Source organism: Panicum virgatum, chromosome 3K (genome assembly GCF_016808335.1).
Source record: "Panicum virgatum strain AP13 chromosome 3K, P.virgatum_v5, whole genome shotgun sequence".
Classification (NCBI taxonomy): Eukaryota; Viridiplantae; Streptophyta; class Magnoliopsida; order Poales; family Poaceae; genus Panicum; species Panicum virgatum.
This window is the reverse complement of record NC_053138.1, coordinates 22,927,609-22,943,410: the sequence shown is the minus strand read 5'-3', so window position 1 is coordinate 22,943,410 and position 15,802 is coordinate 22,927,609. Positions and strand designations below refer to the sequence as shown.

Here is a 15,802-nt window from a genome sequence, read left to right as displayed (position 1 = left end):
CTCCATTGCAATCTTGGGCACAAATAATGCCTTATGACAAGAGTTACACCGCAAACAATGTGGCAAGAAGGTGGCGTGGGGTGAGCTCTATGGATTGCAATGATATCAAAAGTCGCGAACATTACCATAGAGGGTTCATATGATTTGAAGTCCTAGCAAGAGATTCTAGCCATATAGAAATTACTACTCCTTGTGCCCCAAATGTAATGGATCCCAGGATGAACAAATTAAGGATATGAAAGATCACATGAATGCACATGTTTGGATGGGTTCCAAGGTAGGGCACATTAGTTATTAAAATTAGTGTTAGTTCCCTCGACTTCTTTATATTTGGAGACAAATTTCAAATGTTGTGCTACTTTATATTTCAAGATAGAGGAATAGTTATAGCGATGAAAAATGCTTTGTAAGCTATGGCGATGGATGATAAGAACGGACCCTTACAGCAAATATGACACCCACAATTCTACTTTGCTTCCATTTTTCTCGGATTTTCCAGAAACAAACGGATAAAAAAAAGAATATGGCCCGCCCAAAATTTTCGCTGACAGCCTCAACTGTCCCTGAATCCGCGAACTACCACTTCTGCCCACTCAGCTTCCTCCACATGTCTCATGTGGCGCCGTCGATCCTTCCAACGTTCTGGATCCCATGATATGTCAGCGATCCGCGCCCTCCCCATCCCAACCAATCACGAGCCACCGGGCCCTTCTATAAATTCCAACCCAATTCCCCGCCGCATCACTACGCTACCGCCCGACCCGACCGACTCTTCCAGTCTACTCGCGAGTTTCCTTCAACCTCCCGTCCTCTTCGATCCGTGCGCCATGGCGCCCAAGGCGGAGAAGAAGCCGGCTGAGAAGAAGCCCGGGGAGGAGAAGGCCGAGAAGGCCCCCAAGGCGGAGAAGAAGCCCAAGGCCGAGAAGCGGCTGCCGGCCAAGGAGGGCGGCGACAAGAAGGGGAAGAAGAAGGCCAAGAAGAGCGTCGAGACCTACAAGATCTACATCTTCAAGGTGCTCAAGCAGGTGCACCCGGACATCGGAATCTCCTCCAAGGCCATGTCGATTATGAACTCGTTCATCAACGACATCTTCGAGAAGCTCGCGCAGGAGGCGGCGCGCCTCGCCAGGTACAACAAGAAGCCCACCATCACGTCACGCGAGATCCAGACCTCGGTCCGCCTCGTCCTCCCCGGCGAGCTCGCGAAGCACGCCGTCTCCGAGGGCACCAAGGCCGTCACCAAGTTCACCTCCTCCTAGATTGCTGCTAGATGATGCGCTATCTTTGACCTTTTCTGTTCTTTGCCTCTTTCCCCTACTTATTAGAAAGCCATGCGCAGCATTGCTGCGCAGCCAAGTTATTGGACTAGTATGTAATTAACGTAGAGTAGATTATGTTAAGTTTTTTTAAATGCATGTGATGTTTTAGTACGTGAGCTACAAAATTTTTAGATATGTTTGTATTCAAATCTTTTTTTTTTGACATAAAGACATTTCAGTGTCCAAGTTATTGGTAGGATGGATCGTACGTAAATATTTATGCGGATGAACGAATGTGAATTTGTGGTATATAATAAAGGTGTAGATTTTGAAATTCTGAGTAACTTTTATTTTAAACAATTTTGTATTTGAAGTCGTTTTGGTGTTAAAATTGTAGGTACAATGGATCACATGTAAGTATTTGTACAAACCAAGTCCGAAAGTGTTTTGAATTAACATTTATGTCGATGAACGAATGTGAAATTGTAGTTTATAATAAACTTGTAGATTTTGAAATTTTGAGCAAGTTTGATTTGACGCCTCATGCCACTAATATTTTGGTGGCTTTTAACCACGTATTTACGGTGGATTTGCGGCCACCAAATGTGCTGGCTTCAAGCCATTTGCTTTTAGCCTTGTAGGTAGAGGCGAGCACACCAGCTCTGCAGCTGTATCCAGGGTTCGCCAAACCGGTGCCAGTCAAACCGGTCCGGACTGGTTCCGGTTTCGGCCGGTACCCAACCGGCCAAAATTCAAATTTTAAATTTAAATTCAAAAAATGAAAAATTTTCAAAAAATTCCTAAAAATACTTCAAGTTGCGATGAATCTAATGATATCAAATTTTCTCAAAAATTCATTCATTTAGTATAGTTTGCGGGGATTTAAAGTTAAATCAAAAAAAAAGAAAAAAATGGGCCGGCCCATTAAGGCCCACCAGTCAAACCGGTCAAACCGGCCGGTAAACCGGTTGCACGGGAGCTTTTGAATTTGGATTTGAATTCAAACCGGTCAAACCGGCCGGTAAACCGGTCAAACCGGCCGGTAAACCGGTCGGAACCGGTTGCACGGGAGCTTTTGAATTTATTTGAATTTGAATTCAACCGGTTTCCACCGGTTACCGGTTCAATCGGTCCGGTAAACCGGAACCGGTGGCCGGCGGTTTGGGTTAACTGGTCGGGAAAAAAAACCCTGGCTGTATCTGCGTGAGGTTATGCTCAAGCTGCCCACCACCGCCCCATGTGCTCACTGTGGGGCCCGTTGGAAAAGGAGACCTGGAGCCTTCGCACCCACCACCCATGTGCGGCGGCGGCCATGCTCCGACCAGGCCGTAGGTGGGCACATGCCTGCGCCCCTCCCATGGCGCTCGCCGGCGGCTGGGGCGGCAGCTAGCGGGGGATGCGCTCGCGCCGAGCCTCACCGGGGGCCGCGCCCGCCGCGCCGGGCCAGAGGTCGGGCTGCGCAGGCAGCCAGATCCCTATTCTTTCTCTCTCTCCCTCTCTCTCTCCACGGGTTCGGCCGCGGCGACGGTGGGCGTGTGGGCAAGGACGGCGATGACGAGCAGGCGGCGGTGGGCCATCTTCGCCGGCAGGATCGGGCTCTCCTGCTCCCTCCATCCCCATCCCCTGCACGGTGGGCGGGAGGGCAGCCGGAGCGGGTCAGCGGGCCGCGCGGCGGCAGCCGGCGCGGCCGAGGGCTGCGCACGCCGTCGTTGTGCCATGCGCCCCTCCCCATTCTCTCTCTCCCCGGGCGCGGACGTGGCGGCGGTGGCCGCGAGGGCGAGGGCGAGCAGGCGGCGGTGGGCCCTCTCTCTCTCCCCGGGCTCGGACGCGGCGGCGGTGGCCGCGAGGGCGAGGACGGCGAGGACGAGCAGGCGGCGGTGGGCCATCTCGCCATCTGGAGGCCATCCCCTGCGTGACGGGCGGGCGGGCGGGTGGCCGAAGCGGAGCGCGGCGGGGCTCGGGCGGCGGCGGCATGGAATACAAAACCGCTCGATAATCGCGATTATCGGTGAAATTTATCGTTACCGATGCTAGCTGAAAACGTAAACCGACTGGAATTTCGCTGGATTTCAATGGAAAATTCAAAAATTTAAAAAAATTCATAAAAAGTAGAGAACTTATTTTTATAAAAAACTAGACATTCTCTTGATTCCAGAATGTTGTCACATGTTGAAAGCAACAATTGTTTGTTTAGGGAAAAATATTTTTTTCGATGATGCTGCAGCTGGGAGCGAGGGAGCTGTGCTCGTGGCGTCGATAATCGAGGTAAATCGTTGATTATCGATTTGTATCGGACGATTTTCAGTTCAGTTCAGCTTCTTTTTTATTTCTACTCACCGATTTGGCCAAATATACTACATTGGTATACAATATTCCTTGGATGGTTGGTTGTATCACAGATATAAAATCTAGGCTACAGTATTAGATATTAGTCCTGGAGAAAAGTTTATTGTTGTACAAAATGCTATGTTAAATAGGATAATAAGGTGCATGCCTTTACTTTATATTATATGCCTAAATGGTACAAATTAAGAGTGAGTACCATTTATTCATAGCATAATTTTAACACAGATATGGTTCGATTTCCCTTCTTGTAGGTGAATGTCTGATAATCAGGACTTACTTTGGGAACATGGAGAGAAGATTAGCATTGGCTTCAAGTGCAAGTATTATCGTGTTGAAAAGGTGGAGGAGGGGCAACCCATGCCACACAAAATCATGGTCAACCCATGTCACAACGGAGGACGACAAGCAACCGACGTCGATCTGATCCTCGGGAAGGTGATAGCTCCAGCTCAGTAAGTTCAACCTTCAGCTATCCACGTCCACCCTCCTACCCATATCCATACCCACAACCATACCCATATCCGTACCCACAACCATATTCACACCCACCACCATATCCAAGCCACTTCATTCAACTACCGGTACATCTTGACATGAGCACTAGTGGTCAGATTGGTGAATTACAGATATGTATGTATCTATATTACAATTTCATCATTATGTGTTCCCCTCTTATTTGAGTTCATTTCAATATTTAGGAATATTATTATGGATATCACATATACCAGCAAGAAGAGACCGAAGAATGATTAAATTGATATGCCGAATGCCTTCATGTATGGACTATATGCTTGCTAGTTTGTATGTAGCTTCTATAGACTATGTACTCTTGTTTCTATGCACTATGAGGTTTGTATGAACTATGCACTCTTTTGTTTCTTTGAACTATAAAGTTTGTATGGACTATGCACTCATTTGTTTATATGGACTATACATTTCGTGGTTTGCATACATGTGCAAATTCATGTGTTTTATGCAATTCATGGGCAAAATATGTAAACATGTTTATTTCTTAGGCAATCCCATATGCAAAATTGTGCATGTATGTGTAATTTATCTAATATAATATAATACATAACCTAAAAAATTAAATGCTATCAAACCTTTATATTTTTTCCACTGCCAAAACACATTTTCAATAGGCGAAGCGATAAATCGTTCGGTTTGCATCGATTATCGACGATAAATTGTCGATTTTCATTTTTTTAATTTGGGTCCCTTTACCGATCGGTTTTTGCGATTTTTCACCGATTTTCAATCGATTATCGTTACCGGAGCTCACTGATAAATGATGTATGACCGGTAATGTAATCCTTGGGCGGCGGAGGGCGTTGCCATGGCCGTTCGATGGCCCGATCCAACGGCCGTTCTTTTTTGGGTGACGTGGCGCGATGAGAAACCAGAGAATGAACCCAGGTTTCGATATAGAAGATTAGGGGGTCGAGGAATTAGTTTGTAATTGGTGATGCTGGTTTACGAAAGGATGAAATGAATGGTTGTGTTGTGCCACGTTTCGTATCTGAATATCTTGTCACTGTAATAAGCTCGCAATTGATATTTTCGATAATACTCTGCAATTCTCGTTCTCAATTTATTGCTTTCAATATGAGCACAGTTCTTCTCTTTCAAAAGTAAAAATCTCGTTCTCAATCCCAATCATGGTTCGGAACGAACCACCAAAAAGAAACGAGAATTTGTTATTGTAATTGTGTATTGGTATCAGTTTTGGGTATCGTCTGCTTTGTCAGCGGCGGTGTCTTGCGGATTGGCGAGCCCCGGCAGGCTGCCAGGGAGGTCGGAGCCGTAGACGTGCCCCATCTTGGTCCGCTTCGTCTCGAGGTACTTCTGGTTCTCCTTGGTGATCGGGGAGATCACCGGCACCCTCCCCACCACGGCGAGGCCGTAGCCCTTGAGCCCGATGAACTTGGCCGGGTTGTTGGTCATCAGCCGCATCGTGCGCACGCCGATGTCACGGAGTATCTGGAACAGGCATTTGGATTGAAATCATTTATTCATTTCAATTTTGTTTAAAAAACACTTAAATTTTTAGCATATCAACAATCCCCCTTAACCTGACGAAATGAGCCAATAAGAATTCTTGTGGATTGATCGAATGTTAATGGAGGACGTGCTCTGGCTACCTGGGCGCCGATGCCGTACTCGCGCGCGTCGACGGCGAGGCCGAGCTCGACGTTCGCCTCGACGGTGTCGTGGCCCTCGTCCTGCAGGTTGTAGGCCCGGAGCTTCTGGCCCAGGCCGATGCCGCGGCCCTCGTGGCCGCGGAGGTACACGAGCACGCCACGGCCGGCCTTTTCGATGAGCTCCAGCGCCAGGTCCAGCTGGTTGCCGCAGTCGCAGCGGGCAGAGCCGAGGATGTCGCCCGTCAGGCATTCCGAGTGCACCCTCACGAGGACGTCTTCGCCGTTGCTGATATCGCCCTGCGAGCATGAGAAGTTGCAGAACGCTGAGACCACCTGAGACAATTCTGCCCAGTCTCAACATCAGCATCTTGGAAGACGGAGACGTGGTTGAACTGAACTGAATCGCATTACCTTCACAACAGCAATGTGCTCAGTTCCTTCGAGCTTGGATTGGTAGCAATAAGCCCGGAAGAGGCCCCATTTCGTTGGCAAGCGAGACACCGCAATCAGCTCCACCAGTTTCTCTCGCTTTCTTCTATACCTGAATCAAACCAATTGTTTTGTCGAAACCTTCAGAAACGATAGTTGCAATCTGGAAGCTGGAACTATGCCAACACAAAACCAATAAAATTCACTTTTCAAGTATCTGTTTGCTCTTGGAGGGTTATGCAAGCAGTGCAATCAAAAGCAGAGCAAAGGAAGCTAGGTTTAGAAAGGATTCACCTTAAGATATACTAACCGGATGAGATCAGTGATTGAAACGATCGGTATATCGTGTTCCATAGCCATCTGTTGCAGGACTGTCATGCCTGCCATCGAACCATCGTTTGGGTCCATGACCGTGGATAGGACAGATACAGGACGCAAACCCGCCAATGCGACAAGATCAACTGATGCTTCTGTATGCCCAGCTCTTTTCAGCACGCCTCCATTTCGGTACTTGAGGGGGAATATATGGCCTGGTCGTCTGAGATCACTGGGTTTCGAATCAGGGGAGGCTAAAGTAAAGATGGTTTTTGCTCTATCTGCAGCGGAGACACCAGTAGATATACCCGCTCTTGCATCCTTAACAGAATTAAAACAATGCTTCATAGTTTGGTACAATTGAACAAGAAATTTTGGATTCTGAATTGTTTGCAAAGGCTATTAAATGACAGATCTTTACCACTGTTACTGTGGAAGCAGCAGTTGAAATGTCTTCGATCTCTGTGATTGGGGACATCATAGGAATCATCAATCTTGTTAAATCCTCTTCTTTCATGCCTACTGAGATAATTCCAGAACCATTCCTGATCATGAATGCAATTGACTCCGGGTTCACTAGAGTGGCTGCCATGACAAGATCCCCTTCGTTATCACCGTTTTCATCATCTACAGCAATGACAAACTGGAGAAGAATGAATAAATTCAACTGTACTATGGAAACATTACTAATGCGGGTATCACATTATCCTTTTAAGGTCCTGTCCTGAATTTCAACCAAGTCTTATCAGTTTTAGATAAAATTGATTTGGTCTGTGGAAACAGCAGAGTTTTTCACTGTGGGAATGAACCAATAGCACAACGTGGTGTTTATAACTGTAAGAATGGGCAATTGCATCTATTCTGTCTAGTTAAGTTGTACAATTCATGAATCATGCTTGATTGGGAACTACTAATATATTTTTAAGAATCATATTGTACATGGTACATAAGGAATATGATGTTCATTTAGAGATGTACAGTTAGTCTTGATCATGCATGCCCCATGACAATGCCCATGGATGGAACAAATACAGAGAAGAAAGTACAGACTGAAATTCTGAATATAATTCCACAGAATATAGGTTCTGCGCACAAGATGGCAAGATCAGACCAAAACCATGTTATAGAGATAAAAAGGTACCAATGTGTAAGGAAGGGTAATCCTAATATAGTCATTCACCTACCTTTCCTTCACGCAAAGCATTTATCGCCTGGTCTATTGAAGAGAAACCATCGGTAGGTTTGTCCGGGTCACCCTCTGCATCACTCACGAAGAAATCTCCTGTTTCCTGAGTGATTTCCGCACCAAAAGTTCGAAAAGAAGTGCCTGATGCATTGAGTCCTTGGAAAATAGGTCCATTATTGCTTTTGTTAAATGGTTGATTTACTTGCCCTGAACCACCAAGTTCATCACCAAGAGCATAGCACCTTAATTTTAAGCATCCCTTTCTGATGACTGCAAATCCTATACTGTTGAGACCACTAAAGCCTTGCTGAAACCTGAAAGAGGATCAAGTGAGCTGACAAACTGAAAAAAGATATAAAATTATGAACTTATGGTCCTTGGAAACTTCCAAAGACCTTGTGCACAGACAAATTAAGTGCGGAAATCAATACCTTGTGTTAACAAAATTGTGAGATGCCAAGTGAGAGCTCAAGAGGACACAGTCCATTTGGTGATCCGAGACTTCCAGTTTACTACTCCTCACAGCTCCGAAGTTTCTTTGGTTTATATATCTCTATCCCTGTGCAGTGTCACAACACCTCTCAGCCTATCACTTTGACTTATCTGCTCATGCAGATAAAGGAAGGAAAATCCCAAATGTGGAGGGAAACTGACCACATATTTCTGAGCTGCAAGATAGCAGCATCCGTCTGGACACATCGCACATTTCAGGTGATGCCAAGATATCACCCTTTGAATGCTTTTTGTTGTGGGTCAAATGTAATATAAGTTGGGCATGACAATGACAGACAAACGATATTTTTGCAGATCTCATCTTTTGGATGGTTTCACATGCACTTCTTTCAGGTCAATTTCCATCGAAATCAGACTGGTCACTTCCCTTCTTTTTGAGTCAGTAAATACCCACAGACTTACAGTAGAGTAGTAGAGCATCTGAAGAGACGATGACCCTTTTTTTTCCCCTTTGAAGGATCTAGATGCTTAAGCAACATGTGAGACCGAGAGTTTCCTGAATTAGAAAGTGTCTGCATTTGCACTTAAACGTAGCTGAACGATCCCTAGAACAAATCAGGCACCCGGCCAGCTGCGAACCTGCGAATCAATCGCCTTCAGGTCCTTTTTTTCTCGCCGTTTCTTCTCCTGATCAGCAAATATACGCTACGTCGCTTGCATTGGGGAGTGAGCAGACGGTGGGGAAGAGGCTGTGCCGCAGTTTGTGATCGGACTATCGGAGGCATTGGGGAGTGAGCAGGCAGCACGGCGGCCAAGAGTTAGCCTGCGCCCAAATGAAGCAAGGGCGAGGCCAAGGGCAGGAATAAGCATTCGGCCTAGGAAAGGAGCGGCACGGTGGTGGCCGCCGCGGCGAGGGTACGGGGGTCTTGGCCGGCGGCGGTGAGGTCGGGAGCCGTGCTTGGCTAGGCATTTTGGGGATTGGAAAACGGAAACGCCTTGATGGCTTTGAGAGCAGGCCATATTCAGACCGTAAATGCTAATGCAGCAGGATTACTCCCATCTAAACATTAAAAAAACGATTACTTCAGTATTAGGAATTCTTAATGCAAAAATACAAGCTTCTCCTGCGTATTTAGGATAAAAAACAAATCTGCGATTTGAATTGATGTGCTAATTCTACAGCAAGGTGACAAAAACGTCAGTAAATCAGCAGTCATCCATGATTCATCACATGAACAAGTTTGCAAAATTATATGACAACCGCGTGATCTGGACTCAGAGAACAGCGTCATCAGGGCCAGTGGCTACCAGAATTTAGCACCTGAACATGCAGCTCAGGGTCATCAGATTGATTGATTAGTGTTTTAGACTCGCAACATATCTTATAGAGAATCACGAAATGCAGAGCAACTGAAATAAACATAAAACGTAGTAATCTGCTAGTATTATATTCAGTTGCTGGTTGATTCAGCAAAGCCTTCACCATTGCATCAGCTGCAAGATCCCTTGACAATTCACAATGACTTTCTTTAAAGATCCACAAATACACCGTTTGCATTTTTCACATGCCGGTGACAAGTCACTCCGGAGCTGAGCCGAGTCCAAATTTTCTCAGGCTCGTTTCTTCCTGCTCCTCTTTCCCAGCTTCGACTTGCGTTGCTTGAACACATGCATGTACAGCTTCAGCCACAGGAACGGATAGCACACCAGCACCCCCTGTTGAACCGCCAGGAGCATATCAGAAACAAGAATTAGCTGAATATTTTGTTAAGGAACAGTCAGATGGTCGAACAGAACACAGTACTAACTCAAGATGTTTCAGGTTCACAGAGCCGACGTACCACTAGAAATGAATGGTAGCTCATGGAGAAATTCTTGAAGAAACCTGAGTAGAGATTCCTCTTCTTCACAAATGGGAGGACTTGGTACATAGTCCACACTGCAAGGATAACAAGAACAAGCTTAGTTTAACTTTAGTCAAGAGTGACACTGTTGTAGGAAGATCTTTTGAGCTTACTTTCTCCTGGTCCGACCCCGATTGGATACAGCGGGATGAAAGCAGTGTACCTACAGGGAGTAGATTTTCCTTTTTATAGTTAGAAAGATGTCGTGCAGTTCTTTCAAAAATGATAAATACTTCTGCCAATCAGTTGGGTTTACCTTGTGGATTTGTTTACAAGGTAACCACATGTAAAATACAACAGCACATAAATTGGAACCAAAATGAACTGCCATAGAAGTGTGACATTGAGATTGTCATGGGATGGAACCTGAGATAAGTCAGCCAAGATGGACAAATTTTTAAGGTAGTCAGAGCATAGTGGGAATAGCGGATGACCTGTATCATAAAACATGCAGCAGATTGTACTTGGTTAAAGCAAACCTAACATAAAAGATGCAACTTGATGAGCACATATTTTGTAGAATTTGAACATAAGGTATCTAGAATAAGATATACAGATCCAAGTACCTACACAGACCTATGCAATACGGTACATTTACATCAGGGGCGGATACAGGAGGGGGGCTAGGGGGGCTCAAGCCCCCCCTAAGCTCCCCTAATTACACGTAAAACACTGTAGCAAGACCTCCAAATCACCATTAAATCTTCACACAAATCAGCATCTCTATTGTTTCAGCCCCCCTAGCCTCCAATCCTGCATCCGCCACTGATTTACATATAATCTGATACACGACAGGTTGCAAATTCATGGTTGACTGTCAAGAGTTTCTCCATGGTGCATGTATATACATTTTTAGTTATAACATATTTCATTCAAGCCTATTTGCTATAACTTTTCCAGTATCGTTTACCTCCTGAACGATATATTAATGTAATATTTATTTCTCAATATGTAATCACCAGTTAATAGTGTCATTCATCTTGACACAAACAAACTACTTAGTATTATCAGATAAGCTATTCCACTACAATATAAACTAGTGTGGAATTAACTCCACAGACATGCATAATAAATATAAACTAGCCTATCAATAAAACCACAACAAACATAGGGGTACTAAGAACTAGCAAGGTGGCCCGCGCAAATAGCGCGGGTAGCTAGTTTTTTTCTCTCAATTAGAAATTTTTAAATTATATTTAGTTTTTTATTAATTTTGTTATTAGTTTTGTTTATTATTTTCCGGTTTTTATTAATGTATTAAAATATTTTGTCGTAAATATATGTTTTTTAAACTATAGAGTTTTTTTAATATTGGGCTTGAATGTATGTAACGCCGTTGTTTGCATCCCATCTAAATATTTTTTGTTAGGCCCATTTATTATTTTTGGCCCATATTTCTCGCTGGGTTAATTTGACTGGAATCTGCACTTTGATTTGTGTTTGCTAATATGACGGAATGACGATGACGGCAAGAAAGTCGTAGGCATTCCCCATTCTTATTCGGCCACGGCCTCCCCGGATGCCTGCGAGCAGATCGAGCAGGGGGTCGGCGAGCAGGGCGTGCGGCGCGCAGCGGGAGTGTGCGGCTTGTCGGGTTGGCGAGCCGAGCAGGGGAGCGCGGGGCGGGCGGCTTGGAGAGCGGGCCTCGTCGTGGACGGTGGCGGCGGCGCGAACAGCAGGCTTCCTCGCGACGGCCCGGGCGGAGACTGCGGGCGCGCGGCGGGTGGTGTCCGCGCCGGCGCTGGCGCTGCGGGGCAGAGGAGGCCCGCCGCTGCCCCCACGCGCGTCTCCGTCCACGACGCTCGCCGGCTCCTCCGCATCTGCTCGCTGCGCCATTTCCGCATCTTCTCGCCGCGCCATCTCTGCATCTATTCGCCGCCGTTGGTCGCATCGAGGCAGGCTCCCTCTTCCAGTACATAGGCGGGGATGGGGCGGAGGCGGCGGGGTGGAAGCGGTGGGGCGGATGTGGCGGGGTGGAGGCCTCCTTGATTCCACCCTCCCCCTTGGCCGGCCTCCTCGAGCTCCGCCAGGCATGCACGTCCCACGGCATTGCTGGAGATCTGCGCCTCCCTCCTTCGCAAATTTTTTAGGTATGCAATTTAACAGTGCACATTACACTTCACGTTTATGCACCGTATGTTTAAGTACTTTTGTATCGGAATATATTTTTTGCAAGGAGTTGTTTATTTGGAATTGTACATTTATTTGAGATAGTGACTTTTGAAACATCAAATTCATATCCGTACATTATATTTCCTTAATTGATTAGAAGATCTCCTTGTACACAATGTTTTTGGCTTTACTCTGTCCGTGGCATTCAGAGTCATCGATGAGCACCTTCAGTCCTTTCCTTTTTGTGACCCTCGATAATGCCAAATATAACTGCCATGGCAGAAAACCTGTTTGGACAAATATAATCCGACTGTTTTTATAGATTGGCCCTGGCTTTTATTGATTGTCATTGCGAAGCACACCGTTAGGGGATACTGTCTTCTTTTCAGCACAAACGGCCACTTAGATTCACTTAGCGACATGTTGATTTGAGGTATGTATACTTTTTGGCCCAACTGTATTCCTATAATAATTTTAGCCTTGATATATTTGTTTCCAAGTTGAGTTATTGTCATTCTTGTGCCATTACACAAACCTGCTGACTGGTTGATGTTTTGAAGGAGCATCACCGGAAGGCCGACTTTCAGTCTAAGCTCATGGTTTGGGATTCCAGGGAACTTCAAGCTGTTGAGGAATTCCGTTGGGTACATATGCTCTATGCTTTTGCTTGTAGATGCTTTGCACACACTGTCTGAGCTAAGGTATGTTACTTCTTCACCTTCTATTTGGCTCATTATGTACTCATTTATCTCCTCTACTGTTTTGTTACTTGGGCATAGTATAGTTCTTTCCTCGAGGAATTTTGGGTCTCGGTAGTTCCGTAGTTGTTGAACAGGTCTGGATACGTGCACTTTATGATTGTTTCTTTGGGTTCATCTCCCGTGTCTAGCATCAGATCACTTGGGATTTGGATCCACTCGTCTCCTTCGTCTGATGTTTTGATCCCATCACCTATATTCAGTATCCACTCAGTGAATTCCTTGTTCTCCTGTTGTTGTTTTGTATCGTTAGATATATAGCTGAGCCTCATGTTCTCTGTGAGCTTGTAAATTTCAAAGTGGTTCCAGAGATATAATCGTTTGATAGATGCGTTCACTATGTGTTCTCTCCTCCCTTTTGGAACGATTGGAAGGATTTGTCGGAAGTCTCCTCCTAGCACAACGGTCATCCCACCAAATGGTTTTTAATCGCTGTTGTCATTGTTAAATATGAGTATTTCCCTGAGGCTTTTGTCTAGAGTCTCGAAGCATTTTCTGTTAGCCATTGGAGCTTCGTCCCACAAAATTAGAGAGGTCTTTTTCAACAGCTCTGCGAGATGAGTTCCTTGCTTGATTTCGCATGTTGATTCATCTGTTATGTTAATTGGAATTCTGAATCTGGAGTGTGTTGTTCTGCCACCTTGGATTAGAAGAGCAGCTATACCACTTGATGCGACGGCCAGTACTATCTTCCCTTCGGATCGTAATTTTGTTGCGATAGCTTTCCATAGGTATGTTTTGCCTGTACCACCATAGCCATCGACGAATATTTGTTTTCCTATTCCTTTGTCAACTGACTCTATTATTGCGTCATATGCTTTTTTTTGCTCTGGGTTTAGATTGTTCACAATTGTCAAGTGTTCGCTCCTCAGGTTGTCACTGTCGTAGTTTAGCTCTTCGTTTATCAATCTGTTTCCAAGTAGTTCTATATTATCTGTGCTTGGTAATTGTATTTCTGGATATTCCCTTAGTGACCTTCCTGATTGTCTCATCAGTTTCTCTATTTCCATCAAAGTGTATGTTTTCTTCTGAGAAGCAGTCAGCTGCAATGTTGGATATTTTAGTATTTTTTTTGTTTGTACTGGATATCTTCTGAGAGTGATTCCCAGGCTGACTCCCACAACAATTTTGGTTCTGCTACTTCGCAGTGTGTAAGTATAGTAGTGAAGAGCTGCCGTAGTTGTGTTGCTGTTGCCCAAGCTGATGCCTCGTTTATGCACTCAATCCATTCATTCATTGATCTTTCTTTGCTTCTTTTGAGGTCAAGTTGTTCCTTCCTTCTCTTCCTATTCTTTGATGCTTGTTCTTTTAGCTGGTTTTCCATTGGTCCTGCAATTGATTCTTGAAAATAAATTAGTGTACAAATTTGATTGTATATGTTATTCTCATGATATCATTATCTTCGTGCAATGTTTTTTTGAGGCATGAAGATTAAAAAGAACTAGACTTAATTCTCATTATATCCTTATCTTCGTGTGATGTTTTTTTTCAGGCATGAAGATTTTAAAAAGAAGTGGACATGTATCAGTTTACTTTGATAGCTGGTATTTATGTCGATGAATAATGTAGCAAATGATATTTTGAGATTGATGCGTGATATTCCTATTATAATCTGAAACAAATAATTTTTGTGACGGTGTTAGCTGCAAAGAATTGTAATTGCTAATGCAGATTACTTATAAATGGAGTTGATCAATGTAAGAAATAAGATATAAGAAAGTATAATAGTTACCTATATTTTCCTTTTGGTGGTTGTGTTCCGATCCTGGTTTTGTTTATTTTTTTTCTCGTTGAGAAAGATTTGCATGTCGTGGATTGAATATTGGGAGGATATACAACATGTTGAGGTTTTATAGGGGTTACGGCAACGGTAGTTGAATCCGATTCAAATTAGCCTATCGATTATGTTAGCATACTTTGACTACCTTATGGATACACGTAGGCCAATCCAAAGCATCATCGTCTCAGTTTTTGCTTAGGGGCCCAAGTAAATATTTTTTCCTTGTATAGTTTGTATGCCTAGCCTGTTATGCCCATGGGCTCGCCGGCGCTGCAGCAACATCCACCCCACACGAATTTTTGGCCTAAAAGAATTCTAAGGAAAAAGTCTTTTCTGCCTGGACCGAATCCGCTTTTCCTCCCTAGACCACAAAACCGGTTATTTAGACTCCTTGAACTTTCGAAACCGTTTGTGTGACCTCCTTTGAGCGGTTTCAGGGTGACGTGGCAGCGGTTTTCTCTTTTTCTTTTATATTTATTTTGACTGAATCTTTGAAAAATCATATTAAATCACAAAAAATCATAAAATAGAAAATCCAATTTTGTTAGACTCCACATGAGTAGATCTATGCAGTGAACATATTATATGATATACTTTAGTATAAATTTTTTCTGTAGCTTTATATATATTTTTCTTTAATTAATTTATAAATACAGTTTCTGTTGTCTAATTATGGTAAAAATTTTATGGTGGGCTAATAATTATATGGTGGAGCTGTAGTAAAAATGTTATAATTATGGGATCATGTATGACTGAGATATAGATTTATCTATATAAACTTAGATAAATTTAGACGAATCTATAGATAAACTTAGATAAATCTATATCCCAGTCATACATAATCCTATAATCATAAAATTTTTACTACAGCTCCACCATATAATGATTAGTCCATCATAAAAATTTCACCATAATTAGACAATAAAAACTGTATCTATAAATTAATTACAGAAAAGTATATATATATAATTACAGCAAAAAATTTATACTAAAGTATACTATATAATATATTCACTGCATAGATCTACTCATGTAGAGTCCAATAAAATTGGATTTTCTATTTTATGATTTTTTTTTATAATTTAATATGATTTTTCAAAGATTCAATCAAAATAAATA

General features: G+C 43.7%; 2 protein-coding genes and 2 long non-coding RNA genes across 6 annotated transcripts; 3 read left to right on the top strand and 1 right to left on the bottom strand.

Moving 5' to 3' along the window:
* Positions 1–762: 762 nt before the first annotated feature.
* LOC120701337 (histone H2B.4-like) lies at positions 763–1,295 on the top strand. Its single transcript, XM_039985437.1, has one exon. It carries the CDS (start codon positions 828–830, stop codon positions 1,257–1,259), a length of 432 nt encoding a protein of 143 aa, XP_039841371.1. The 5' UTR covers positions 763–827; the 3' UTR covers positions 1,260–1,295.
* A 1,934-nt stretch (positions 1,296–3,229) lies between these two features.
* LOC120701336 lies at positions 3,230–4,278 on the top strand. The gene is made up of 2 exons (XR_005686049.1): positions 3,230–3,524; positions 3,857–4,278. It is a non-coding gene; the product is annotated as an uncharacterized LOC120701336 (long non-coding RNA).
* Positions 4,279–5,147: 869 nt separating this feature from the next.
* LOC120698444 (probable monofunctional riboflavin biosynthesis protein RIBA 3, chloroplastic) lies at positions 5,148–8,271 on the bottom strand. 3 transcript variants are annotated; one of them, XM_039982060.1, is made up of 7 exons: positions 8,108–8,271; positions 7,675–7,990; positions 6,912–7,133; positions 6,486–6,811; positions 6,158–6,287; positions 5,747–6,079; positions 5,148–5,585 (listed from the first exon to the last, which is right to left on the bottom strand). In XM_039982060.1, the coding sequence occupies exons 1-7, from the start codon at positions 8,161–8,163 to the stop codon at positions 5,325–5,327; spliced, it is 1,644 nt and encodes a 547-aa protein (XP_039837994.1). In that variant the 5' UTR covers positions 8,164–8,271; the 3' UTR covers positions 5,148–5,324. The 3 variants fall into 3 exon arrangements, with proteins under 3 accessions (XP_039837994.1, XP_039837995.1, XP_039837996.1); XM_039982061.1 differs by having other exon boundaries at positions 5,163–5,585; positions 5,747–6,043; XM_039982062.1 differs by having other exon boundaries at positions 5,170–5,585; positions 5,747–6,043; positions 6,912–7,117; positions 8,108–8,190.
* Positions 8,272–11,503: 3,232 nt separating this feature from the next.
* On the top strand, positions 11,504–14,649 carry LOC120698442. Its single transcript, XR_005684842.1, has 2 exons — positions 11,504–12,578; positions 12,706–14,649. It is a non-coding gene; the product is annotated as an uncharacterized LOC120698442 (long non-coding RNA).
* Positions 14,650–15,802: the final 1,153 nt, after the last annotated feature.

Coding starts and splice junctions, on each gene's coding strand:
- LOC120701337 (XM_039985437.1), top strand. CDS start 828: ATGGCGCCCAAGGCGGAGAAGAAGCCGGCTGAGAAGAAGCCCGGGGAG.
- LOC120698444 (XM_039982060.1), bottom strand. CDS start 8,163: ATGGACTGTGTCCTCTTGAGCTCTCACTTGGCATCTCACAATTTTGTT. Junction 6,812..6,911: donor CTGCTTCCACAGTAACAGTG/GTAAAGATCTGT, acceptor AATTCTGTTAAG/GATGCAAGAGCGGGTATATC. Junction 5,586..5,746: donor AGTACGGCATCGGCGCCCAG/GTAGCCAGAGCA, acceptor TGCCTGTTCCAG/ATACTCCGTGACATCGGCGT.